At 41.2% G+C, this 27,754-nt stretch overlaps 1 protein-coding gene across 1 annotated transcript in view; it reads right to left on the bottom strand.

The window, feature by feature from the left end:
- The window catches only part of LOC134532248 (nuclear receptor subfamily 2 group E member 1-like), a 69,710-nt gene extending 42,547 nt beyond the window's left edge, over window positions 1–27,163 (bottom strand). The window contains exons 1-5 of the mRNA XM_063368670.1: window positions 27,039–27,163; window positions 25,385–25,500; window positions 15,790–15,999; window positions 13,787–13,951; window positions 9,306–9,472 (exon numbers count right to left, since the gene is read on the bottom strand). Coding sequence (XP_063224740.1) covers window positions 9,306–9,472; window positions 13,787–13,951; window positions 15,790–15,999; window positions 25,385–25,500; window positions 27,039–27,163 — 783 coding nt within the window. The remainder of the gene's footprint in view (window positions 1–9,305; window positions 9,473–13,786; window positions 13,952–15,789; window positions 16,000–25,384; window positions 25,501–27,038) is intronic.
- Window positions 27,164–27,754: the final 591 nt, after the last annotated feature.

Below are 27,754 nucleotides of genomic sequence, written 5' to 3'. Positions count from 1 at the left end.
ACACGTAATTTGTTGATTTGCAACCAGTTTGTTATAAATTAAAAGCGTGGCAAAACCAGTTTAATTTTGCGATCTTGTAGCACAATTATGAAGAAAAAACGCAAAGATTCAAAATCATTGAGTGTGCACTCTGTACTAGTAGTTTTTGTACTCTATGAATGGTGGTGGTTGGTTGTTCTCACAAGATTGTCATCATGGCGTCAACGGAGGATGATATTTTGGCGACTGTCGTATCGCGTTGGATTGCGTTTGCAAGAAAAGGCACAAAAAGCACACAAGCAAGGTTTATTCTCGAAAATTTAAGTCATGCCTAAAAATAGCACTGTAAAACATCGTTGAAAATGATAAACAAATAAATTCAACGACACTTTCACAACACACACTTGAAAAATCCTGGAGCCCAACTTTCGTAAACGCAATATCCGTCGCATCTGACTGCTAGTTCCTGCCTCAGGAACATCAGTAGGGAAAATACTACACCACAAAATTTTTCAAGGAGAGTTATTAACAAACTTGTAATACATTGTAACTTACTATCTACCTACCTTTCGTGGTATGTAGAAAATTAGTAGTAGAAAAAGAGTGTCAGCTACAAGTCTATTAGCTACAATTATCAATAAACTAGAGTTTTTAGGCAGGCTACAAGTAAATAACTTGTAAACTTGTTGACATCCACTTGTTATTGAAAGTTTACTAGAGCGCTTTTGTGAAACACGTGTATCTGCATGTTTGAACGAACTTGTAAAATGTTACTTTTTAGTTACAAACTGTTACTTTTGTGAAATGGGCCGGTAGGGAAGAGGAGGGTTGGGAGCTAATCACAAAAACTTCGCCAGCTAACAACATTATCCTTAACTTTCATCTCCTCTTACTCACACTATCCGTAACTTTATTGGTATTCTCTAAGAACTGTTGTTAAGGTCCGAGTACTTGGCAAAATCCCATTTTGGCATCCTTAACACTTAACTTTTGTATCAATACCTCCATGGCCCCATGGGTTTTAAAAATATTCAAGTTATTAAAGAATTAATACTTAACTTTCTTTATTTTTTATAACTTTTTCTTTTTTCGGTAATAATTAAGGCGTTTTCTAAGACGAATAAATTATACGATTGTTTTTAAACGCTGAAGTCAAATAAAAATAATAAAAATCATTTTTGGAATGTAAGTACGTAGGTTATAAGCAAAACCTAATTTTTCTTTTGCGAAAACATCAAAGGTTTCTTTAAAGTTTATAAGCAAAATTTTACAGTTATACTGCGAAGTATGACTTATTATATAATATATTATATTAATATTATAAAAAATAAAATAATTATTTTTTAAAATACTTATAAAACCGTTCAAACATAACACATACATTTATTATATAAACGAAATTTCTCATATATTATTAAAAATTTAACACAGATGAGCAATGATAGAATTTAGTTACAATAATAAACGGGATGAGTTAAAACTTGATTTAAAGCTTTATTTTAAAAATTGCAGCTTCTATGAACAATATAATTAATTGCTGAGGAATGCTTCGGTAACATTTGCTTATCTTTTTCATTCATCAGTCCGCCATTTATGAAGCCTAGAGAATCGCTGTGAAAATATTCAAGGTCAGAAGCATCGCTAGGCGCTACTGTCGCGCCTGTGCCGCAGGCTGGCTACAGAGAGTCTTTCACCGCCCTCTGGCCAATCACAGCGCGTGTCTGCCACGCACAAGGCTTAGATAGCCAAAAAAAAAAAAAATCTCCCGCATTCACTGCGGACCAGCGAACGCACTCCAACCTTTTGCCGAATCACCACTCCCCACCCCCTTTTTATGCCATCGGGTGAGGCATCATTTTGTGCCGTTAATTAGTAAATTCGACACGATATATTTTAAATTTTTATTATGATTTTAAATTTTTTGTGTGGAAATTTTATTTGCTCTACTATAGTGTAATTTTAATTTGTTAGTCTGGTGTACTCCTCTGAGTTAAACTTTGTCTCAGTGCCCTGAAGCCCCTTTCCCATCGGCGTATCGGATATTTTGCTGGCCTAATCCCTGACTGGCAGACAGCGTACCTTTTCCCCCGCCTTCAGTCACGCCTCAAGCCTGTAATATCATTTCTCTTCGTGACCCTAACTGCATAGACAAGCCTGTAGCCTGCAGGCGACCAGTTCTCAGAGACGAGCTGAGATTGGCCTTTTTCATCACGTATTAGTGTTATGTTCGCTCCTCTGCAGCCACGACAAGGCGTAGATTCTCAGCGCCGTTGCACTTTTACCCTCCCCCCCATTTCTCCATTCCAAGTAAGACCAATGACTGGTCGTAACCCCCTGGGCACCAGTGACCGTTCCCAAGGTCTCTTCAAAAAAACATGCGCACTAAAACTGAGCACAAGCGCTGCCTAGCGACCAAGTCGCGAACTTCTCCGCTTGCCTACCCTCTAGGGCGCCAGAGAGCAGCACCTGCGCTCCCTTGAGTTATATGGACGCCGTGCGCGAGTCGATTGTTTTCAACTCAGACCCCTCCGACAGAGTTCGCTACTGTCGCCCAGTGAGGCCAACTTCAAGACTCCTGCTAGAGTTTTTTTCTCGCCCGCTTTCGGGCAAGTTCGGAATCTTTCGGCGGCCCAGACCCCCTTCCACCTGTTAGAGCCGGCGGGCACTTTTAATTACGAGATGCGGTTTGCCGCGACACAGATCATCTCGCGTCGCGCCTGCAGACAGATCTCCAGCGATTATCGGCGAATCGGCAGACTTCATCCGACCGCTAACGACTATGTAGTCGCTTTGTATAAGGGATGCTATCCCTCAAGTCAATTCTAGTAGATTAGTCTGTCTGCATAGTTTAGTTATTTGCCTTAGAAATTTTTTCTCTTTTATATTTAATCATGAAGAAATCATCCGCGTCCTGCCGCGCAATTCGCGAGCTCCAGACCCTGGCTGACTCCACGACTACAGCGTGCTGGGCAACTCCCCTGTTTTGGTGAGTGATAATTCGCGACCCCCCCCCCCCCTCTTTTTTTCCTTAAATTTTTTTGGGCATTTTCTGCCCCATAGACTGCCTGTATACAAGTTCTAATCAGTTTTGATTTGGACTGTTGCAGACAGGGTCGATGATGGGGAGAGATTGATTGCTCCCATCTCGTGGCCCCCCCCCCTTTCTGTTCCATGGGTCACATTAGAAGAAACGTTTCGACTACCCGACGTGATCGTTTGAAGACCCCGGGTGGTAATGTAAATTCAAAATTTCCCCTTCACCTAGCTACGAACTATCTTAAGCGTATGACCAACCCACCAGCGACCAGTGTTTTTCTCAAGAAAATGTAGAACGAATAGAAATAACTATCAATGTAATCATCGGATCCATCCAACTTTGAGTGTGAAACTTATAATGCAAATGTTTATATGTCAAACTAAGAATGTAAATTGTTTTAAAGATTCGCGGGCCGGCCCCCTTTTTCGCTTTTCTGTTTGTTAATCTTTGAAACTTGTTTTGTATGTAAAATAATGGAAACAAGATAATTCATTAGGGCAAATAAAACAGGGAAACTATAGATCAAGTTTATCGTGTAGTTTTTATTTATTGATTTTAACGATCCACACCAACTTCCTCCTTGCTTGTTACAGGAAGTTCCTAAATTTTGTTTGTTCCCCACCTCGTGTCGCCTCTGGTAAATCAATTTATTTAACTAATTTTTTTTCCAGCAAGTTTCCAAGGCTCATTTTAATTAATTCAAAATAATTCAATTTTGAGGCACGAGGGGTGTTACAACTTGGTAGCAGAGCATGGTTCCCTTGATCTATAGGCATACTTGAATAATATAAGCATATCTAAAATAAAAATAAAAGTACAAAAAATTTTTTTTAAATTAATTTTTGATAATAGCAATTTTGTAATAATATTGTAAACTGATCGCTGGTGCACCCCGTAGTTGTATTGAGTAAAAAAAAAAATTTAAAATTTATCTTGAGTTAAATTCCCGTGTGGACTTAGGCTAGCGCGTAGCGCGCGAGGCGTCTTTCAGCAAGCCACAGCTGTTGTCCCTGCCGCGGCGCAGACACAGACACCCCTCCCCCGTCCCTACAGGCTGCTTATCTCTCACGGCGCACGTCCGTGGCTTCATGTTCAGTTCAGCACCCTGTGCGCCTCGGTACGACCTTCGTAGGGGTGTCCAACCGTAATCTCACCTGGACCCTTACTTTCCCAGTAGCGCGAGACGAATGTCCGCGACGTATATATTTTTTGTTTTTGTCCAATTAATCCTGGACCATAGCAAATTTTTACGTGAGCAACTGTTCCGCTCACATCCTTTTCCCGACAGCCACATGGGAGCTGTCATGTTTGTTTTCCTCCACACCCCCCCCCCCCCCCCCCCCTCCTTCTTCGGGCGGCCTCTGCCGCCCGCTTATCTTCGAGGGGTGACCACAGCTGACGTCTTTGTCGTGACGCCGGGCTTGGTTTATCTCCGCCCGCCGTAGTTACTTTATGACTGAGAGTCAAATAAGTTATAGTTTTCCACTGTTGTCCCGCAGTAGTCAGCTAAATGTGTTTAAATTTAATTATTAAGTTTACATATGAACAAATAACTATAAGTTAAGAGTACTTTTTTTAGGCTACTAACACCATTACTAATAAACACGCACATAATATTTAAATATAGATTTTAATTTACATATCAAGGGTTCCCCCCCATCATAATAATGATTTCAAACTATACTGAAAGACATTTGCCTTATAAGAATTTCACGTCTTACATTATTAAAGTAATAATACTTGAAAACATAATATAGTGATAAAATAATAATAATATAATCAAGCATATTAAAATACGTATTTCCCGAAATTAAGTACCTACGAGGTGACTAGCCTCATTGTAATGTTTATAGTAATCACCGAGAGTGGTGAAATCCTTTCAACCTCCAACGAGAGGTCCACTAAATTAATTTGGGTACGTTTAAGCATCCCGTCTCTAGGCTAGCACACTCTATGTAATTTAAGATACTTTAATTTTTAATTTTTCCATATGTAAGTTCAGTCTTGAACCAGCTGCTTGCCGTAAATTGTTTTATTTTTTTTAACTTAGTAATACTTCTCTGACAGTTCTTTTTTAAGCTTCATGAATTTTGTTCGACGATTTTATCTATTTAATTTTTGATTAGGTTCAATTTTTTAATAATCATAATTCGTAAATTAAGCAAGAATAATGTTTGTAGTTTGTTTTAAATTGATTTAGCGTTAAAACCTTTATGTGATTATTTCTTTATTTCTCTTGCACGTAAATGTGATGTACAGCGACGTACATAGATTCTGAGCACAGAAGCTGTCACATCTAGCCATTTTTTTGTTTCCTTTGCATTCTACCCCCAAAGCTGTATTTCTTTTACATCGCTATCGATGATATGGTTTATTTAATTAAGAGCTACGTGACTTCCAGACGGCAAACTGGTTTCTTTTCTGTGTTTTTTTTTAAAAATAGGAGCTAGGTCAAGCTAGCCAACGAGCAGCGCAAAAGAAGGGTCCTACGAGCCAACGAGCCGAGACTCGGTCCTCTAGGTGGAAAATCCTATGACCATAGAGTGTTACTGGGTTAGATCCCCAGCACTCACCTTTGGACGGCCTATGTTCAAACCCCCTCTCCGGCAGTGTGAAACCTATCAGCAGTCATGGAAGATCTAACCGCTCCATGATAATTTATAACCCTTTTGATTGATAATTGTTGGTTTATTGCATTTTACCTTTCTTTAAATAATTTAAATTTGAGTGCGAAGAGTCGTTAATTTATTGTTTTGTTTGCAGAAAACTTTTAAATAATAAATATTAGTTAGTTATATTGAACATCAGAGTTGTATGCGCTAAAATTTCTAAATTTGTCGAATATTTAATTTTTTTAAAATTCATTCATTCATACGGATTGTTGATCTTTTAGGGTTCCAACCCCAATAATTTAAAAACCCGCCAAGGGAATCTTACCCTTAGGCCCTGTGTCACTCTGGGACTGAGGATCTGTTTTACCTTCGGGGAAGCAGCAAATTTGACCGTCTTCTCCATGGCCTGACTGTGCAGGGCTAAGTCCCAATGCCTTCGGCCGTTTATGGAAAGACAATTGTACAGGGGTTCTATTCCCAAATATATTTTGTAAGTTACGGGTTACCATACCCATTTACAGGGGTTACAATTCCCATCAGTCACTGAGTGCTCAAGGACGCATTTCCCTTGTTTCGGCCTCAGTACTTTTCGGCCCGCCTCACAGCGCCCATCTTTAGAGTTTTGTCACGTGACACCATTCCCAACATCTGAGATCAACTTTCCTCATTACTTCATTCATCGTTAAGTGTTAATTAATTAATTATAATATACCTTCGATTTGATCAAGATATTTTTTTTATATGTAAGTAGTTTACTACAGTAGATCCTGGTACAGGGTAAGTTTCTGGAACCCAGGTTTTTGGTGGCTCAAGTGGGCCACCCTGACTCCGTCTTTCAGGGGGGAAGTATGTGCCGTTAATTAGTAAATTCGACACGATATATTTTAAATTTTTATTATGATTTTAAATTTTTTGTGTGGAAATTTTATTTGCTCTACTATAGTGTAATTTTAATTTGTTAGTCTGGTGTACTCCTCTGAGTTAAACTTTGTCTCAGTGCCCTGAAGCCCCTTTCCCATCGGCGTATCGGATATTTTGCTGGCCTAATCCCTGACTGGCAGACAGCGTACCTTTTCCCCCGCCTTCAGTCACGCCTCAAGCCTGTAATATCATTTCTCTTCGTGACCCTAACTGCATAGACAAGCCTGTAGCCTGCAGGCGACCAGTTCTCAGAGACGAGCTGAGATTGGCCTTTTTCATCACGTATTAGTGTTATGTTCGCTCCTCTGCAGCCACGACGAGGCGTAGATTCTCAGCGCCGTTGCACTTTTACCCTCCCCCCCATTTCTCCGTTCCAAAAAAGACCAATGACCGGTCGTAACCCCCTGGGCACCAGTGACCGTTCCCAAGGTCTCTTCAAAAAAACGTGCGCTCTAAAACTGAGCACAAGCGCTGCCTAGCGACCAAGTCGCGAACTTCTCCGCTTGCCTACCCTCTAGGGCGCCAGAGAGCAGCACCTGCGCTCCCTTGAGTTATATGGACGCCGTGCGCGAGTCGATTGTTTTCAACTCAGACCCCTCCGACAGAGTTCGCTACTGTCGCCCAGTGAGGCCAACTTCAAGACTCCTGCTAGAGTTTTTTTCTCGCCCGCTTTCGGGCAAGTTCGGAATCTTTCGGCGGCCCAGACCCCCTTCCACCTGTTAGAGCCGGCGGGCACTTTTAATTACGAGACGCGGTTTGCCGCGACACAGATCATCTCGCGTCGCGCCTGCAGACAGATCTCCAGCGATTATCGGCGAATCGGCAGACTTCATCCGACCGCTAACGACTATGTAGTCGCTTTGTATAAGGGATGCTATCCCTCAAGTCAATTCTAGTAGATTAGTCTGTCTGCATAGTTTAGTTATTTGCCTTAGAAATTTTTTCTCTTTTATATTTAATCATGAAGAAATCATCCACGTCCTGCCGTGCAATTCGCGAGCTCCAGACCCTGGCTGACTCCGCGACTACAGCGTGCTGGGCAACTCCCCTGTTTTGGTGAGTGATAATTCGCGACCCCCCCCCCCCCCCTCTTTTTTTCCTTAAATTTTTTTGGGCATTTTCTGCCCCATAGACTGCCTGTATACAAGTTCTGATTTGGACTGTTGCAGACAGGGTCGATGATGGGGAGAGATTGATTGCTCCCATCTCGTGGCCCCCCCCCCCCCCCTTTCTGTTCCATGGGTCACATTAGAAGAAACGTTTCGACTACCCGACGTGATCGTTTGAAGACCCCGGGTGGTAATGTAAATTCAAAATTTCCCCTTCACCTAGCTACGAACTATCTTAAGCGGATGACCAACCCACCAGCGACCAGTGTTTTTCTCAAGAAAATGTAGAACGAATAGAAATAACTATCAATGTAATCATCGGATCCATCCAACTTTGAGTGTGAAACTTATAATGCAAATGTTTATATGTCAAACTAAGAATGTAAATTGTTTTAAAGATTCGCGGGCCGGCCCCCTTTTTCGCTTTTCTGTTTGTTAATCTTTGAAACTTGTTTTGTATGTAAAATAATGGAAACAAGATAATTCATTAGGGCAAATAAAACAGGGAAACTCAAGATCAAGTTAATCGTGTAGTTTTTATTTATTGATTTTAACGATCCACACCAACTTCCTCCTTGCTTGTTACAGGAAGTTCCTAAATTTTGTTTGTTCCCCACCTCGTGTCGCCTCTGGTAAATCAATTTATTTAACTAATTTTTTTTCCAGCAAGTTTCCAAGGCTCCTTTTATTTAATTCAAAATAATTCAATTTTGAGGCACGAGGGGTGTTACAATTTTAACTATAGGCAGCGGGTTTCCTCCGGTGCGTTCGCTAGTTTCTGCCGCCTGCGGCTTTTAGCTTACAAGGCCGTAGGGGCTGGAATTCTCTTTGCCCCTGCGGTCCAGATCACATCGTATTGACACACCTCGTAATTTCCCTCCTCTTCGATAAGGAGTGGGGGGAGAGGGGGAGAGGAGAAGGTTATGTTACTGGCAGTTTTGAACGCTAACAGAACGCGTATAGGTAGGGGCATGCAGATTTCGCGAAAAGATCTTAACACTTTTTAGACTGGAACAAGGTACACCCCGCGCCTGTGGTTTTCTTCCTTGTGATTGGCGGCCGTCTGCGAGAGAAGTCGTTGCCTTATTTGACCGAGCCACTCAGGGCGCGTTTGCTTCCGCACTGAATCACTGTGATTGGTGTTGTTACAATCGATATGTACATATACCTGGAAGAAACTCACCCAATCACGAAACACAGACGATGCTACAGTTTTTTGACTTTCATCTGGTCCCGAAATCTTTTTCGCGAAATCGGCATGCCCCTACGTAGAGACCGGAAAAATTCCCGAATTCATTTCGCGATAGGCTAAAATACAAATAGTTATACCTCAGTGCTACCTCTGCTATTGGCTCAAAACTCACCTGAATGACTCTGGGCCAATTAGAAACACCAAACCAAAGCTTTCTCGAATCACAGGCTGCTACGTTGGGACGTCTCACAAGACAGCAGCCAATGAGTGGGTGGCATTTGACCGAGTGTACGTATAACTATGGAGTTCATCCTACAGGGCAATGAACCCGCGAACTTTTCCGGTCCCTACCCCTACGGTATAGGCCTTGGTCTGGCCAGTTCTTCCTTGTGACCAAAAAAGGGCCCGCGATCAGCGTGGAGGGGGGACAAGATGGCGGGTCGAGGCGCGCGCACCTGCAGGAAGGACGGCACGCTCCGGGCCCACTTGACGGCCAGGAACAGCAGCTTGGCCGCCGACTCGTACACGTTGTCCGCGGGCGACGCCAGACACGTCAGGTCCAGAGGCCGCAGCGGGCACTGCCTGCCGCCGGGCCGGAGCTGCTCGAAGCTGCCGTGTCGCTCTGCGGGTCAGAGGTCAGGGACGTGAGCTTCGATCCTGGACCAGGGGGGTTTCAGTTTACTGCACTGAACCAACATGGCGGCCCTTTGTTTACAGCTGTACCCGTATCGGAGGTTAAAATGTCAACTCTTATCATTACATTTGCATTATGAAGATATATTTTTTTTAAATATATATATATTAACCAGTAATATTTTGATCTAATTTTCTTCCGAACAGCTTAACTACAGTCTTTAATAAAAGCTGGCTTGAACAACTGATAAAAATATAAACAAACGTCCTCCAAACTGGTATGTGAAAATAAGGAAAAAATGGGGGGGGGGGGGGGGGGGGACGGTTTCACGTCTGACGGCTGTATCCTTTCCTAATATCTGTCTGCAATCAACCAGAAACTGTCACAGAGCGAGGAGGGAGATATGTGACTCTTACAATGTTTTTTCTGTTGGGTGGGCCCATATATACTTGCAAAAAAATCTTGGACGTAATGTTCAAATCCTATGTGAGAGGTTTGTAATGTTAATTTAATTACGAAATTAATGATTGTTAATAACAAATTTAAACTGTGCGAGAAACACTTCATGCTGTTTTGTAATAAATAAACAATTTCTAAATAATGCGCTTGTTTAACATTATTATATAATAAAATTATAATGTTATTCAAAATATAAAAATGTTTCCAATGACGGGATATGAACTATCTTCCTTGAAATTAACATGCGCGCGATCTACCGCTCTGCCACTGAGACCGTTGCATGTTGCAAGGAGAACATGCATTATACTCATTTTAATGCTACTCTTCGTAGTTATTTCAAAACTTGAGATTACTTTTTACTATGATTATTTTAGTTTACCAAATATATTCCAGGGTAGTTTCTTTACATATTATAATGTGGCGTTGGATACACAGATACGTTTGGTATGTACCCTTGAGTTTACGAAATGACTATGCACGGGTTTACGAGTATGTTGTTACACGTGTGTCCGTCATATTTATGTCACATTTCCGTTCATCGACTTCCGTTTTATTTTCACGAAATTACTCATACCAAATACCGCGTACCGAGAGCTAAGATGTTTAAATATTAGTAATTTTTGAAGTTATACTTCTTTATGCGCGTTATGAAAAAATGATGACAGTGAATTTTTACGATACGCGCGCACCATGAATCTAAATTTTCACAGGATGAGAAAAATGCTACATACAAATAAAAATGATATGTGTGCTTTTAGACCTTATACTTCAGTGATGGATACTGAATACTGATCCATATTATTAAATACTTTTATTTATTGTGAATATTAGTGATAGAAATTGTTTTTTATAAACTTTGTCAAGTGTATTTATATAAGTGAGGTTACGTTCTCGTATGTATAACGTTATCAGGTTGCTTGGAAGTTAGCATTTTCGCTGGAAGGGAGTGTCTGTGGAAGGTTTATTGGTATCCTGGCCGTTTCCATGGGAGTGTTAAGTTATGTTCCCGTATTTGCATAGTAAAGTTGAAAAAAATACATTAATTTTTATTAAATAATTAAAATTAATAATTTAGAATAAACATTCAGCATATAGATTATTATTGTTAATTAAAATTGAGCTCGTTTATTTTACTAAATTCAATAATTAATTCTATACACGTGTACATATATATTAAAATAGAATAATAAGAATTTATTTAAACATTTATTTTTTGAATTTATACTTTACCAACAGTATTTATAATATCACTCCAGTACTTTTATTATTATATTTCTGTTAATTATTTGTATGCAAAATTAATGTTGGTTTTTATTACGCCAAGTAAGTATAACTTCTAACGGGTGTACAAAGTGGCGTAGCCAGGATTTGTGTATGACGGGTGTTAAGAAGCATGTCGCCCCCCCCCCCCCCCCGTAATAAAGCAGGGGGTCCGGGGGTCCTCCCCCGGGAAAATTTGGATTTTAAGGTGTAAAATAGTGCTATTTTAGCAGTTTTCGGTACTTAAATTTAAATATTGTAATGGTAAAATTTTTATTAATTTTAATATGAAATTTGTTTAAGTGATGAACAATAAATAAATTAAAGATTTGGTACTAAAGGGGGGCGGGGGGTTGAACCCCTAAAAAAAACCCTGGCTACGCCCCTGGGCATGGGCGTAGATCCCGGGGGGGCCAGGGGGGCCCGGGCCCCCCCTGGAATTCATGGGCCCCTCCTTGGGGGGGGGGCCCACTTCGTGATTTTAAAGTTAATGGTGTACACAACATATATATCAGATTATTATTTACAACGATGACAGACACTTTGACATGCTTTACATTCGAGTTCCGTAGTTATTTTCCCCTACCCCTTCTGCGAAAGTCATGGTATGGAGTTTTCCAGTGAGAACTTTGAAACCCTTAATTCCTAGAAACCGTTCATTCCAAAGGACGAAGCTAGGGTAGGGTTCCGTTAGCATTTCCTCCCCATTGTTACCCACACTACCTTGTCCTCTGAAACGACAGTATTATAGGTTTCAGGTAGTCTGTTTTTAAAGTGGTTTTGCTCTCGTGTGCGCCAGTCTTCTGCTTTCTTGGCAAACATCAACATGGATAATTTCGTGACGCGGAAGAAACGGAAAACAGAATCTGATTCTCACCTGGTAAGCTTGATTGTTTTATAAGTAGTGACTATTATTTAGGTAATATGTTTTATTTAAGTGATTATGTAACGTTATTTTTTCCAGTAAATAAACAACTTAATACTTTAACAGTAATTATAGCAGAATTTAGTTTATTTACGAACTGAAACTTATATACCATTTTCTGGAATTTTTTTAGCTCATCTCCATTCTTTAAGGCTAGCTGCTCTGTACGTTACATGTGAATATACAGGGAATAATGTTTTTTCCTCGTCAATATGGAATTTAAAATCACTCCCCTTTTATTATCAAACGATAATTTTCACAATTCATGGCCGATAATCACTTTATAACATTTGTTATTTGATAACTGTAACACTGCACGAGTAAACAGAAGTAAGATTGAGAAAGAAGTATTTAAACGTTACACATCCGTATTTAAGTTAATAAGGAAGCAAACGCGTCTCTTTAATAACTAATCAAGCGGTATATTTTAACTAAATAATATTCACTGCCAAAATACTGATTATACTAAAAATAAGCCGAGAAATGTATGTGGTTCAATTAGCTGTAGAATAAATTTCATAGTTATATCTCCGAGATTTTTCATTTGTGTCATTAATTTTTTTTCTTTTTTACCTGGTTGATGCCTTTTCTAAGTAAAATAGTCTTTAAGGGTTTTAATATGATTCGTTCATTTGATGTTTATCCGTTTATTAGCTTTGGAGCTTTGGGTTTTTAGGGCGCATCAAAAACTGTGAACAAAGAATTTCACGAACAGCATTTGAATCGCAGTAATTATGTGATGTGGCATAAAAAAAACCGACAAAGTGCGAGTCGAACTCGCACACGAAGGGTTCTGTACCATTATCTATAAAAACGGCAAAAAAATCATGTCTGTTGTATGGGATTGGTAGCCCCACTTAAATATTTATTTTATTCTGTTTTAGAATTTCTTGTTATAGCGGCAACAGAAATACATCATTTGTGAAATTTTATTCTGTTTTCACGTTTGTTGTATGGGAGCCCCCTTAAATATTTGTTTTATTTTAATTTAATCATTTATTTTAAAGTGAATATATAACTAAATATTATGTGAATATTTCAAGCGTCTACCTGTTGCCGTTTTCAATATCGAGCAAAAACGAACAAAAAAATCACGTTGGTTGCATGGGAGCCTCCTTAAATATTTATTTTACTATGTTTTTAGTATTTGTGTCTAACTATCACTGTTCATGAGATACAGCCTGGTGGCAGACGGACAGACAGACTGACGGACAGCGTTATATTCACGTATATTATTTTAATATATTTTTTCATGGATATTTTATGTATTTAGGTTAGCAAATTATTCAAACATGTTTGAGAGATCATTTCTTATAGTCATTAATTAATAATTACTAAAACATATGTTGCTCTGATTTATTGTTAATATCACTTACGTAAAAATTAAGTGTATAACATACGAGCTTATCATCCAGAGAAGACTTGTTTCGGTTGACCTCTAGCGCAAAATTTTTAAACCACAGAATTCACGGGGCCCCCCTGGAAATCCTATAGATTTGCGCCCATGCCCCTGGGTGTACATAAATACACGCACCCATTTTTTTTTGTAGTATTACAAACTATTTCTGGGTAACTGGTTTCCAAAAGAATATTTTGTAGAAGTTCCAAAAAAATAAATAAATGTGTGTGCGGAAAAAGGTCGGAGCTCGATGGAGCACCTCGGGGGTCGGCGGGGGCGGGGCTGGAGTCGCGGCGGCGGCGGAGCAGGCCCGCCTCCTCGGAGCTGGTGACCTCGTCCTCGGCGGCGGGGGACGCCGCCCCCGGCCGCAGCTGCGGGGCCGCCAGGTGCGCGGCGCACGCGGGTTGCAGCTGCAGATGCAGGCCTGCAACACGAGCGCACACGCGCACACGCGCGCGCGTACAGTTACGGTGCAACGTCTTTGTTGTTCGGCACATTCCGTAGTCCGGCACGCAACCGAGACGCTCGGGTTTTCCCGGGTGAAGCTCCGGCTGTCGACCTTGGCGGCCAGGTCGGCGTTCTTAGTTCGCTCGGAGTTGTTCTTTGCTGTCTGTTTTCATTTCAGTGCAGTGTTTCCTGTCATCTAGCGGGTTACAACTCACTTTTCACGGGTACATTACCGTAATGATTTTTATTGAAGACGAACTCTGAATTACGGACGTAACGTGTTATCACAAAATTTTGTTTTAAATAGTTACGCACATTAGTACGTAGTATATGTTTGTCGGTTCAGGGCTTAGGTTCTGTGTGTAGAGGCGGAGACACTGTCCGCCATCTTGGATTGTGACGTCACGGCGACCATCTTGGTGTCAAATTCCTCAAAATTCCTCCAAAATTACTTAAAATTACTCAAAATTTCTAAAAAGTCCCTATTTTGAGGGGAAAATCCCAGTTTTCCGAGAAAATTTCCCATTTTATTCCTCAAAAAATAAAAACAAATTGAAATTATAAATGCCTCAAACTACATTGGCCTGTGAAAGTACCAAAATTCCAAAAAAACTGATTAAGACTCCTAAATGCAAGCCGTCCTAAGCCGCCTAGGTCATGACCTTGACTGCAAACTTGAAATTATTAAATTTTTTACCAAAAATTCCGAAAAAATAAAAAAAAAGCTTAACTGAAATCTTTTGTTTTCGAATCCATCTCAGTCCTCGGTTCTATTCCCGGCGAGAGTAAACATTTAATTTATTGATAAAAAATTTTAAAAATTTTTAATTACAATTTAAATAAAATTTTAATAAAAATATTGCTTACGACACATCCGCCATCTTGGATTATGATGTCATATCCGCCATATTGATAATCCATCATTTATTATTATCATTAAATATCAGAAAAAATAAAAAATAAATAAAAATTATTAAATACAATTTTAATAAAATTTTAATTTTAAAACACACTTACGTCATAGAGACCTCGACTCGAATTCGGCGTGAGCAAAAAAAAAAAAATGGCTATGGATCCTTCCTCTACGGAAGCCACCGCTAATGCCAAGGTACATATGTATAGGTATCGTCAGCTAGTATGACGTCACGTCCGCCATCTTGTTTTCGTTTGCTGGAGGCCACCATCTTGGATCCGACATATTGTTTTCGTATGCTAGATGGCGCTACCACCGTGTTATTTTAATTTCTACCCGCTTGAGCTTAAAATATGAGGAATGTTATTATAATTATGAACACTTGCTTGACTTTTACCTACTATTAGATAATACCAGGGCCGGTGCAAGGTAAATTGGCGCCCTAGGCGAAAAACCTTAATGCCCCCCCCCCCCCCTCCAACCCCAGGACACTACAAAAAAAAATTTCCTTGCCTCAAAATACAACACGTAAGCCTAAGATTTTGTCAACAATCAAATGTAAACAGGCTTGTGTTTTTTTTTTACTTTTTTACTTATTACAAATCACGAACAGGTCACCGTGGACTTTAAAATAATTACTTATATCAATATAAACATTCCAAACTGTTACAAAAATCCATTTTCATCTAGTTTCAATGATCGTTAAACATTTTATATGAGCTGTTGTGTGTCGTGCTGCGCCGCCCCCAGCTACTTGGCGCCCCAGGCGGTTGCCTGGTTCGCCTATATGGACGCGCCGGCCCTGATAACACCAAGTAAATATCTGTTCAGCAAATGTTGACTACTGATTGAAGAGCGCGAGAGAGCACAACTGACAGCAGGATGGCGCAGCTGAAACTCACCCAGCGAGGCACCGAACACCGCCGCCGGGTGCAGCAGCGGGTGGTGCAGGTAGGCGGGCACGTCCAGGAAGTGCGGAGCCGGGGGCGGCGGCGGCGGCGGGAACAGCAGCGAGGGCGCGAGGCGGCGCCCCGCCGCCGGGTAGCCGTGCTGGTGCTGGGGGCGGTGCGGCGGCCCGGGCTGCCCGCGAGGCGCGCGCTCGTGCTGCACTGCTGTTTGCACACCACACACGGCGTCTCTGCCCGTCCGTCAAGGTCGCGTGCTCCACACACGGCGTGACCGCTCGTCGGTCTAGGTCGCGTGCTCCACACACGGCGTGACCGCTCGTCGGTCTAGGTCGCGTACTCCACACACGGCGTCACCGCTCGTCCGTCTAGGTCGCGTACTCCACACACGGCGTCACCGCTCGTCCGTCTAGGTCGCGTACTCAACACACAGCATCCTCGCTCGTCCGTCTAGGTCACATACGCAACACACAGCATCCTCGCTCGTCCGTCTAGGTCACATACTCAACATACAGCCCGTCCGTAAAGGTTGCGTACTCAACATACAGCATACTCGCTCGTCCATTAAGGTTGCGTACTCAACACACAGCATCCTCGCTCGTCCTTTAGGATGCGTACTCAACACACAGAAAACTCGTTCATCCGTCAAGGTCGCGTACTCAACACACAGCATCCTCGCTCGTCCGTTTAGGTCACATACGCAACACACAGCATCCTCGTTCGTCCGTCTAGGTCACATACTCAACACGCAGCGTCCTCGTTCGTCCGTCAAGGTTGCGTACTCCACCCATGTCTTCGTCCGTTTTTCAAGGTTGCGTACTCAACACTTATTGTCCTTGCCATTCCGTCAAGGTCACGTACTCAACACAAGCCGTGCTTGCCCGTCCGTCAAGGTCGCGCTAGATACCTAATATGTGCCCCTGATTTTAGACAGCTGTTTGAAACTATGCTTAGTGTTGAGTGTTTATTTCTACATTTTATATCAGTTGTTGGCGAAAACGGTGGGATATAGGGTAATATAACAAGGCGACTTTCTCATTTCTTTTGATGTATAGATTAATAATCAGCCTTTAAAAAACCACATTATGCCCCCGCATCACATAAATTTATGGGAAAGAAGGACGTTCCACTAAATTATTTCCATTAAATAATTTTACTTCAGCGACAAGATTTGCAATGTGCGTAGAACTTTCGTACGGTTTGCGTTTTATCATAAATATTTTCTTTATCATTAAAAAAAGCACCGGTTAGCTGCAAATTCAAAGGCATATACGAGTCTTGGGAAGCACTTATATTTTAAATTTATTTAGACGTGAAGAACCTGCAGCCGAAGTTTGTCGGTCGAATTCAGACTCACCTTGTACACAGTCACACCATATACTTAGCTAAGATATCACCACTTATGTCACTCATGGGGTTCGTACAAGCCATGAAATTATTAGCGCAGATGTCTCTTTGTGTGAAGTGGGGCTGGTGTTTATTTAGTACCACAGATGAGGGTTTGATGTGCGTGAAGTAGTGTTTGGGGGGGGGGGAGGGTTGCATAAGGGGAGGGAGTGAGAGCCGCAATATAAACAAAGGCGGGTAGCCACAGTATCAACAAAAAAATTATTGCAGGCGTACCCGATATTTTTTAATTCGACTAGAAGATCTTATGGAAAACAGAAGAAAAAATACAGTCGTGTACATTTAGCTTCATTTGTTTACAAAAAAATATATATATATTTTAAAAATATTTAGTGATCAAAATTAATATGACTGGAGAGATTGATTAGATATAGATACGAGATACTATACGTATAAAATAATAACCGCTTGTGCAAATTGAAGAGTGTTCGGGAGAAATATGAATTACTAACTGGTATTTCAGTACTCTTAACAACCTACACAAAACAAGAATTCAAATTTTCTTATTTCTTAAATGTTCCTTTTTCCATTTTGCCCGTATTGTAATTCCACTTAACGCCTGCAATTAGGTATTAGAACGACGTTTACTATAAACACTTCTTCAAATTACGTTTTTTAAAATTTACGATTCTTTAGGTGGTTGCTGAAATCTCTACAATTATGGAAAGGAAATTGACACAAGAATGTTAAACTTCCAGGGAATTGGCCACACCTTCTCAACCCATGGAAATAATTAACTGAATTAAACCATTATTCAAACACAGACTAAAAGAATATAAACTTTTTTTTATCTCCCGTTCTTATCCCACAATAAAATATATAATTTCAAATATATGCTGGAATTTAAAGCATGTCCCTTGCAACTATTCAACACTGTATGCAATTGCCAATTGTTGTTTATCGATTATGCTGTAATTTTTTTAAAAACTGTGCGAGCTATACGTCTCATTGCTGACAGAGAAATCATTAGAGACCGAACCACAAATCACGATCCAGGGATATGGGACAGAGAACAGATAATACATGTAGCATTTGCCCGAGTGATCTCGAAGAACAACATATAACTGAAACCAGGATGGCCTGTCTAGAAATGTATCCGAGCGCGGGATCTGTAAAATGTTTGCTGCCAGTTCTGAGTTATGTGTTTAGTAGTTTTAAGTTGCACTTTAAAAAGCCACGGATGTTCTAGTTTGTGTGTTTTTAAGTCGTTATAATTATAAGTGTTGTCGTTTATAAGTAATATTTTTTTAGGCACTGTGCATTTTTAATTTATGGCAGTTACAAGTTGTGTGTTTATAAATTATGAGAGTTCTTAGTTGTAAGGTTTAGCGTTGTGCGTTCTAAAGTAAACGTGATTCTATTACAGGACTGTTATAAGTAAATGTGGCACACGTTAAGTGATGGACATTTCTAAGCTGTGATTACGTTGTGATGGTTCTAGCTTGCGATCGATTATATAAGCGACGATCGTTCTTACTTACGCTGTTTCTAAGTTACGTGTAATTTTTTTTTTTTTATTTTTTTTCGAGAATTACAAGTGTCGACGGTTCTAGGCTCGCTTCAGACGCACCGACGGTGTCTAGGCTACAGGAGAGGTGCGCGGTGGCAGAGCTAAGTGATTGATTGGTCCGCGAGGAAGGAGCGGCTATCTGCAGGAGCACGGCCGAGAGAGAGAGAGAGAGAGAGAGAGAGAGAGAGAGAGAGAGAGAGAGAGAGAGAGAGCACAAAGTGTCGGGTGAGCAGGAGCTGGCGCGGGAGGGTGCGAGGGGCAATGAAGAGCCATTGTGACATGGGAAAACTGCCTTCTGGTGTTGACACCCCTCGCTCCAGCCCCGACCGGGGGGAGAGACACTTGTTTGTCGAAGTGGCCGTGATGTCTGCGCCGGCACGATGATGAGGGGAACCGGGGGAAGAGGTGCAAAGAGAGCGACTGCAAGTGACGTGGGACCTTGTCACCCGTCTCGGAGGGAGCTGGTAGCTTCGCTCGCGCGCAGTCTCCGAGCACCGCCGAGCTTTCTTAGCGCGAGCACACATTCAACTGCAATCTCCTCCTCTAATTGAAGACGTGCCTTTAGAAGTGAAACTTCCTTGCTGAGGGGGCTACGAAAATTCCGATCGCATGAGCAGAATAGTTAGTTACGTGGTGGGATAACCGGTAGAGGAAGAGTGCATCAGCGGCCACGCCACTCCAACGCACGAGATAACGGTCGAATGGGCAGACGACAAAGAGAAAGGGGGGATATGTACGTAGCGGAGCATGCTATAAGCTAGTTGTAACGGCCTGAAGGGGAGACGGCAGGGGAGAGATGGAAATGACGCAGCAGTGATGCTACGGAATTCTCGTAACGCTGCTTGTGTTTGTCTAATCCTCAGTTTTCGCAACGGCTAACTATTGACGCTATCACATATCTTTTATTTTATTTAAAGTATCTACAATTTATTGATTCGTGGAGAAAATAGTTATTGATTTGTGTAATTAACTTTACAATTTACATTCCTTTTATTGTGAATAGTGTAATTGAAAACGTAAAGGTTATGTTTAGAATTAAGAGGTTAACTTTATAAGTGTAAGTTATTTTTGGTATGTGAACACTGTAATTTGAAATGTTAAAAGAACGTACAGACTTGTGAAATAGACTTTATAGGTAAGTGTAATTTATGCTCGATTAGAGTGTTTTATTTTTAGTTTGAGATCATACCCGCATCCTTACTATTCTCAAATATTATATCTCGTTTAATAAAAAATACTAATAATTTATCTTTATCTATACCTAATAAGCAAGAAGATTCACTTCTGTCACGCGTGGATTCCACTTTATTTATAAAGTGCTCGTATAAGCGAAAATTAAAAGAAAGAAAAACACGTGAGCGATTACTTCAGTACTTGCCAGAGATGTGTAACATAAAACCTCGATAACGAGCAAATTCATGTGTGGTCATGTTGCAAATACACTTATAATAGATAACTCGGATACGAAATGTAACATAGAATTCTTTAAAATAATGTCTATATAATACACACAAATTATGTTTTCAATTACATTTCTTGACACGAATCATACGGTAGTTTCCGCACTCGCCTCTAGAATTCGTTGCCGGAGCAGCTACGTCGATTATCGAATCATTCAATTTACAAAACAAAATTTTGAACTATATAATGAAACAGCTCAGATCAAAGTGAACACGACTTGAAAAATTGCTAAACCCCGGCATTGGATGTGATTTTAGACAAGGAGTTTTATTAAAATACTATCCATATTGTTAAAAATCATCACACAGTTTCCCTTTGGCTTTGTGAGATTTGGTTTACGCCATTCGCCACAGATGGCAACACCGTGGTTACTCATTTCCGCTCCAACATCCGTTCCATTCACGAAGTTACTTCTACTAAATGCCGTATACCGAGAGCAAATGTTTTAATAATAATTCATACAGTCGTTAAGTGCTACTAGTGTTGTAGTTAACTATATTTCTGCTAAGATCAGGATAACTTGAAATGGGAAAATAAATTTATTCCTACTAGGTATGTATCAAGATCACTCGCAGAAAATAAAAACCTGTAACTCAGCATTCTTTAAAAATAAAAAAAAATAAAAAAGCTGACTTAATTTATAGACAGGTTACATAATTATCATCTGTTATTTTGGAAACAAGGCAAAGGAAACACAAAATGCCCACTTGGGAAGAAAACGAATCATATTGATTGAAGTAGTGATATTCACACGTAGTTTTCCTAAGCTCTAAATTAAGACTGATGCTTGAAGAACGGGCGTGGCGTGGTGAAGTGAATAAGGTGTAGCAGTAGCAGCGACGGAACGTGTTCACGCCGCGTTGATTTGCATATACATGTAGGGCCTACCTCTGTTCTCGATATTCTTCAAGTGTCGAATAGTTTTGTACGCGCCGACTGTCTTTGGCATTTGTTTGGTAACAGACTGTATTCTGCAAGTTGCGTTCTGTAGGGGAAAGTGGGGAAATACCGCACACTTAAGGAAAAAGTGCTATAAATTGAAATTTATTATTTATTTTAAAATATGTTGATTAATTATACGAACCTAGATCTATACATTTTGCATCTCTATAATATAACCTGCCAAAAACTAATTAGTTTATTTACATTTTACAACAAAACAAAATGATGCAATTGTGCGGTATTCCCCACCCCATGGGGAAATACCGCACACACCATGGGGCAATGTCGCACACCATATTATTATATACAAGCACCACATCATAAACTTACTACCGACTATGTAGCATAAATTACATACTCCATTTAAACTTTGTATTACATTTAAAACTTTGGGAACAATATAAAACTAAGACATGTATATCAGGCCAGAAAATTTCACATTAGAATTATTTCTACATAATAAGTAATTATTATTTTTTTATGTTTTCCTCTCACAGTCCACCAAATCAATTAGCTTTGCAAAAGTCACACACAAAATTTTCTGCTGTGTCAGATGCGCTACAGTCAGCATGTACCCATCCCGAACAAAAAACACATCTGAACCACAACTCCTTATTTCTGCCAAACTCCCTACAAAACATGCACGTGTCACTTGAATTAGGTGTAGGCGTAGTTGCACATTGGTTAAATAATTGGTCAAGATTGTCAATATCATTGTCATCGCATAAATGTGCAAAAGAATCTGCATCACTTGCTTCATCGGAACTGGCAGTGTCAAAAAGTTTCTTCTTTGGACCAAATTTGCTTATTTTCTTACTTTTCTTTACTTTCTTGTAAAGCTTCAATTTCTTATTGCTGGTGCTCATGCGCCTGTCAGGATTCGCTTCTCTTTTCTTAGCTTTTAGGTTTTTTTTAATGTTCTTTGCTTGTTTTTTCTTCATAGCTTCTTCAAGCACAACTTTAGTTGGAGTTGCAGTGAAAATTACCGAATGCTGCCTAGACCGATGCCTAGGTGTTGCCTCTGAAGGTCCAGCTGTAGGTCTAAGACAAGGAATGGGATTTACATCAGAAAATCTAATGGAAATTGTAGCAGTAGATAAAGCCTTTTCAGTAGGCCTAATGACAGTTTTCTGGTAACATTCAGCGTTTTCACTCGATTCATTCACAACATTTTCTTCCTGAATGTTTTCGTTGTCACTGACTGTAGGCCTAACCGTATGATCATGACTATTCTCGACTTCACTTCTCTCTGCGACATCATCAGAAACAGTTACAAGGTCAGATGTACGCCTGGAACTTATCTGAGTGGTAGGGAATGAAAAATCATCCTTTGAGAATTTATCAAGATTCATGGGATAAATTCCTGCAGCAGAGAATCTAGAAACTCCTTTCTCAATAGTTGCAACCCTCATAAATGCTTTGTTGAACAACATTGCAACATCGTCTGCCCTTATCCTTTTAAATGCATTTCCCTTAATAAACAAGTCGAACTCTCGGTTGTAGGCATTTTTTAAGGGACCAAAGAATGTTAAGTCCAGTGGTTGGAGACGATGTGAGGTGTGAGGAGGAATCGTTATCATAACAATACCATGATCTCGACAAAAATTGAATGCATTTAATGTCTTGTGAGAGTTATGGTTATCGGTGATCAACAGCACTGGGTCTTCTTTTGTTGGCTTCGCATGTGCTTCAAAATGCTCCAGCCATTTAATGAAAAGATCTTCGTTGATCCAACCATTCTTAGAGCAGTCATATATTGCCCCTTCAGGACCTCCCTTCTTCAAAGTTGGACTCATCCTCACTCTTGGAAAAACAAACATCGGTGGTATGTATGACCCACTTGCACTCATAGCCATGCAGACAGTTATGTTTTTGCCTCTTTCCAGGCTTGTTAGTGATCCAATTTGTTTTTGGCCTTTGGGCGCCAAAATTTTATTTGGAGTCTGAACAACAGATATTCCTGTCTCATCCATATTGAATATTCTTGACCCCTGAAATCTGTGTTTCGTCATCACTGTTTCAAGGTTTGAAGAAAACTCTTTTACAGCAGCTTCACTGAACCCAATAACTCTATTCAAACTTGTTGCTTCTGGCTTGCGAAGGCTGACTTGTGGATTTCGCTTAAGAAACCCTCGAAGCCAGTCTTTTCCAGCTGTTCGAGAACTTGCATTAAAATTATTCCGGATAGAATTTTTCTCAGTGAATTCGAAAGCAATTCGGCGAAAATCTACAGGCGTGATTCCATGAAACATTCTAGCCATCGTTATTATATGATTGGTTAGTTCCTTTTCTTGCGCTGCAGAGAAGACGGAGTTTCTACCTAAGCTAGCTTCGTGTGAGCGTCCAGATTTGCACCGATCTTTCAGAGTGGATACAGGAATCCCAAAAGATCTTGCTACTTCCCTAAGCCCTCGACCCATTGCCATGGCATTCAATGCTTCCTTCATACTCTCTGCAGTCCATTTCGCTCTATTTGTGGTTCTCACTCTCTTCCTCGCCATCTGTAAAAACAGTTTTAAAAGAATACTTGTAGGAGTTATATCCACTATGTAACATTGTATCGTAACATACAACTGCATGAAAACAAATCCTTACAGTTGGCCTAAAAGAGCCGACCAAATTGGCTTATAAGACCATGCCAGGTAGTTTTATAAGGGTCTTGACAATATTTATACACCAAATTATTCAAAAAATTTGCTACATAAACATATGAAAAATAAGTAAAAATATTGTTCATGTATTGTATTTTATTATTCACCTTTATTGACAGGCAACACAAAGTTGCTTAAAAATAATGTTTTGCACCTACACATGATTTCTGTTAGTCTATTTTAAATAAATGACTGTAAGAAAATTTTAACGGAATTCTTTATGATAAATTAGTTTTCTATCTGGAAAAATATATTTAAAATTATATTTAGTCATAAACAACAACACAGGGGCAATACCGCACAGTGTACGCTATTACCCACCCTACTTGTGCGGTATTACCCCACGATGTGTTCCGCCATTTTAGCTCCTCTAAACAAGAAACAAAGTTCGTTATTCAAACGATGAATTTAGCAAACTACCGTAAAAAAATGCCGAATCCAACCAGTTATATGAATTAAACTTAAATTGAATATAAATAGTACTTACCTCTTAAATAAGAAACAACAAAATAAGAAGGAAATGTTAAAAAAACTTTCGGAGCAGGTCGCGACACTCATACGGCTACTACAAAAATAGTCTCTTACTACTTAGTTCACCCACTCTCCCGCTAGAGCGTGCCACGTACAAGGCGGCGCTCAGCCTACAGTTAACACAAAAAAGGGGCTGTGCGGTATTGCCCACCTGTGCGGTATTTCACCACTTTCCCCTAAGTACGAGCGACCAACATGGCGGAGGAACATTCGGCTTGCAAGCGCTCGCATTATAAACAAATGAACTAACTGTTAAAAAAGAAACATTAATTTGGGGGTAAGAGGGGAGAGCACATCGAGGGACACCGCAGGTCACGTTCTACGCTCGCGAAACATCCGAGACCGGATGCCACAGGAAATCGGACGCCGATAGCCGTAAGAAGCGAGTGACGTCACCACTACATCACCTTGGCAGCACTCACTATCATCATGCTGTTGCAGCCCAGAAACTTCAACTCCTGCAACTTATAATTAGTCCGAGAACTGCGTAGTGTAGAACTCTTGCGCTCTGGTGTTAGTGTTTTATGGGGTTTTGAAAAGACAAATTGGTCTTATATATTATACTAAATAATTAAAAAGCGTGTTTAATGTTATAACATATCGTAAGTGTTATATTCACAGTCAGTACAATTATGAGTTGAAGACCTTATACCGATGAGTTCGTAGACACAGTGGCGGACACAGGTTTTTGTTTTTTCGAGAAAGGGATTTGTGTGTTAAAAAAAATAACTTCAACAAGGCATTTGGATGCATAAATTCCTATGTTATTTGGAGAAACAGGTGTTCTAACAGCTCACCAGCTCACACATCGTATCAGCCAACATAACATACTGCTTCAACAAGCTATCGCGTATTTTTTTCATAACTTTTTACCATAACATAACAGCCATTGCGTCTGCCACTTTTAAAGCATGGTCAGTCAAAAACCCATTCTCTGATAAAATGTTCTGATTTTGACAAGCCTCCTATACATTTGAAGGGAAGTGACGGACACCACAAGTCTCTATTTGCTCTCATGCATTAAGTAATGCAGTTAAAGCATTCTGCGACACAGTTCCGAAGAAGCAGCAGGCGATGATCGACAACGTACCGTCCTTCTTCATGTTGACCTGAAGGCACTTGTTGAAGCGGCACGCCTGGCACTGGTTCCTCCTCGTGACGTCCACCACGCAGCGCCCGCTCTCCTTGCACACGTAGTCCAGGTTCCTGCACAGTGACAGTGCGCCTGTGTGACGACCCTGGGGAGTTGGTGTGTCCCATGGAGGTAACAAGACAGGGAGTTGGTGTGTCCCATGGAGGTAACAAGACAGGGAGTTGGTGTGTCCCATGGAGGTAACAAGACAGGGAGTTGGTGTGTCCCATGGAGGTAACAAGACAGGGATTTGGTGTGTCCCATGGAGGTAACAAGACAGGGAGTTGGTGTGTCCCATGGAGGTAACAAGACAAGGATTTGGTGTGTCCCATGGAGGTAACAAGACAGGGAGTTGGTGTGTCCCATGGAGGTAACAAGACAGGGAGTTGGTGTGTCCCATGGAGGTAACAAGACAGGGAGTTGGTGTGTCCCATGGAGGTAACAATACAGGGAGTTGGTGTGTCCCATGGAGGTAACAAGACAGGGAGTTAGTGTGTCCCATGGAGGTAACAAGACAGGGAGTTTGTGAGTCCCATGGAGGTAACAAGACAGGGAGTTGGTGTGTCCCATGGAGGTAACAAGACAGGGAGTTGGTGTGTCCCATGGAGGTAACAAGACAGGGATTTGGTGTGTCCCATGGAGGTAACAAGACAGAGAGTTGGTGTGTCCCATGGAGGTAACAAGACAGGGATTTGGTGTGTCCCATGGAGGTAACAAGACAGGGAGTTGGTGTGTCCCATGGAGGTAACAAGACAGGGATTTGGTGTGTCCCATGGAGGTAACAAGACAGGGAGTTGGTGTGTCCCATGGAGGTAACAAGACAGGGATTTGGTGTGTCCCATGGAGGTAACAAGACAGGGAGTTGGTGTGTCCCATGGAGGTAACAAGACAGGGATTTGGTGTGTCCCATGGAGGTAACAAGACAGGGAGTTGGTGTGTCCCATGGAGGTAACAAGACAGGGATTTGGTGTGTCCCATGGAGGTAACAAGACAGGGAGTTGGTGTGTCCCATGGAGGTAACAAGACAGGGAGTTGGTGTGTCCCATGGAGGTAACAAGACAAGGAGTTGGTGTGTCCCATGGAGGTAACAGGACAATGAGTTGGCGTGTCTTATGGAGGTAACAAGACAGGGAGTTGGTGACTCCCATGGAGGTAAAGACAGGGAGTTGGTGTGTCCCATGGAGGTAACAAAACAGGGAGTTGGTGTGTCCCATGGAGGTAACAAGACAGGGAGTTGGTGTGTTCCATGGAGGTAACAAGACAGGGAGTTGGTGTGTCCCATGGAGGTAACAAGGCAGGGAGTTTGTGTGTCCCATTGAGGTAACAAGTTAGGGAGTTGGTGTGTCCATGGAGGTACCTAACAAGTTAAGGAATTGGTGTGTCTTATTTCCGCAGCCCCCCTCCCCCCCTTCAGAGAATCCCATAAGTTTGCGCCTCTGCATGTATACATAAGTACATAAATAAATACACGAATACATGCATACATATTGATCAATCATCATAAATGTATGTACGTATGCTGCAGCTGTCCGGAATATGCTGCGTACGTCAGCGCCCTCCACCCGAGGTTCGGAAGCAGCCTCACTGTTCGCCCGGGAACAACCCTGCTCACCGCCGGATGCTCCTCTTGAAGAAGCCGCGGCAGCCGTCGCAGCTGGGGACGCCGTAGTGCTTGCCCGACGACTTGTCGCCGCACACGCGGCACAGCGCCTCGCCCTTGGCCGGGCCGGCGTCCATGGGCGCCCCCGGTGCCCTTCGTCCTCCGCGTCGTCAGCGGCCGCACTCGGTCCCCGACGAGACTGCACCGCAACACACGTCGATACACAAGTGCACGTTACACCAACATGCATTTAGCACCAAATTACAATAAAAAAATGGTTGTCTGTAAAGTCGGTTTACGGACGATAGTTTAACGTGACAACGTCATAACAAAACATTGATGAAATCGGTGCAAGTGTACAATGAGAATAACGGGACACAGCGTAACGGGAAAATGTGCGTAACGGGACACTTTTTCGTGCGTGCAGCCGGTGTTCATCGATTTATTAGACGTTGTCACGTCAAAAGAAGTCATGAAATCAATGATCAATCTGACATGGATTAATTAAAATTACATGGTAAAGTTTATTGAATATAATTTTTGACGTGACAACGTCTAATAAATCGATGAACGCCGGCTGCACGCACGTAAAAGGATGACTCATTGTCCCGTTACACACATTGTCCCGTTACGCTTTGTCCCGTTACGCTTTGTCCCGTTACGTTTTGTCCTGTTACACTCATTGTACGCTTGCGCCGCATCTATCTCTCTTCCACTCTATTGGAACA

This window comes from Bacillus rossius, chromosome 5 (genome assembly GCF_032445375.1).
Source record: "Bacillus rossius redtenbacheri isolate Brsri chromosome 5, Brsri_v3, whole genome shotgun sequence".
Taxonomy (NCBI): domain Eukaryota; kingdom Metazoa; phylum Arthropoda; class Insecta; order Phasmatodea; family Bacillidae; genus Bacillus; species Bacillus rossius.
This window is presented reverse-complemented; position numbering and strand designations above follow the sequence as displayed.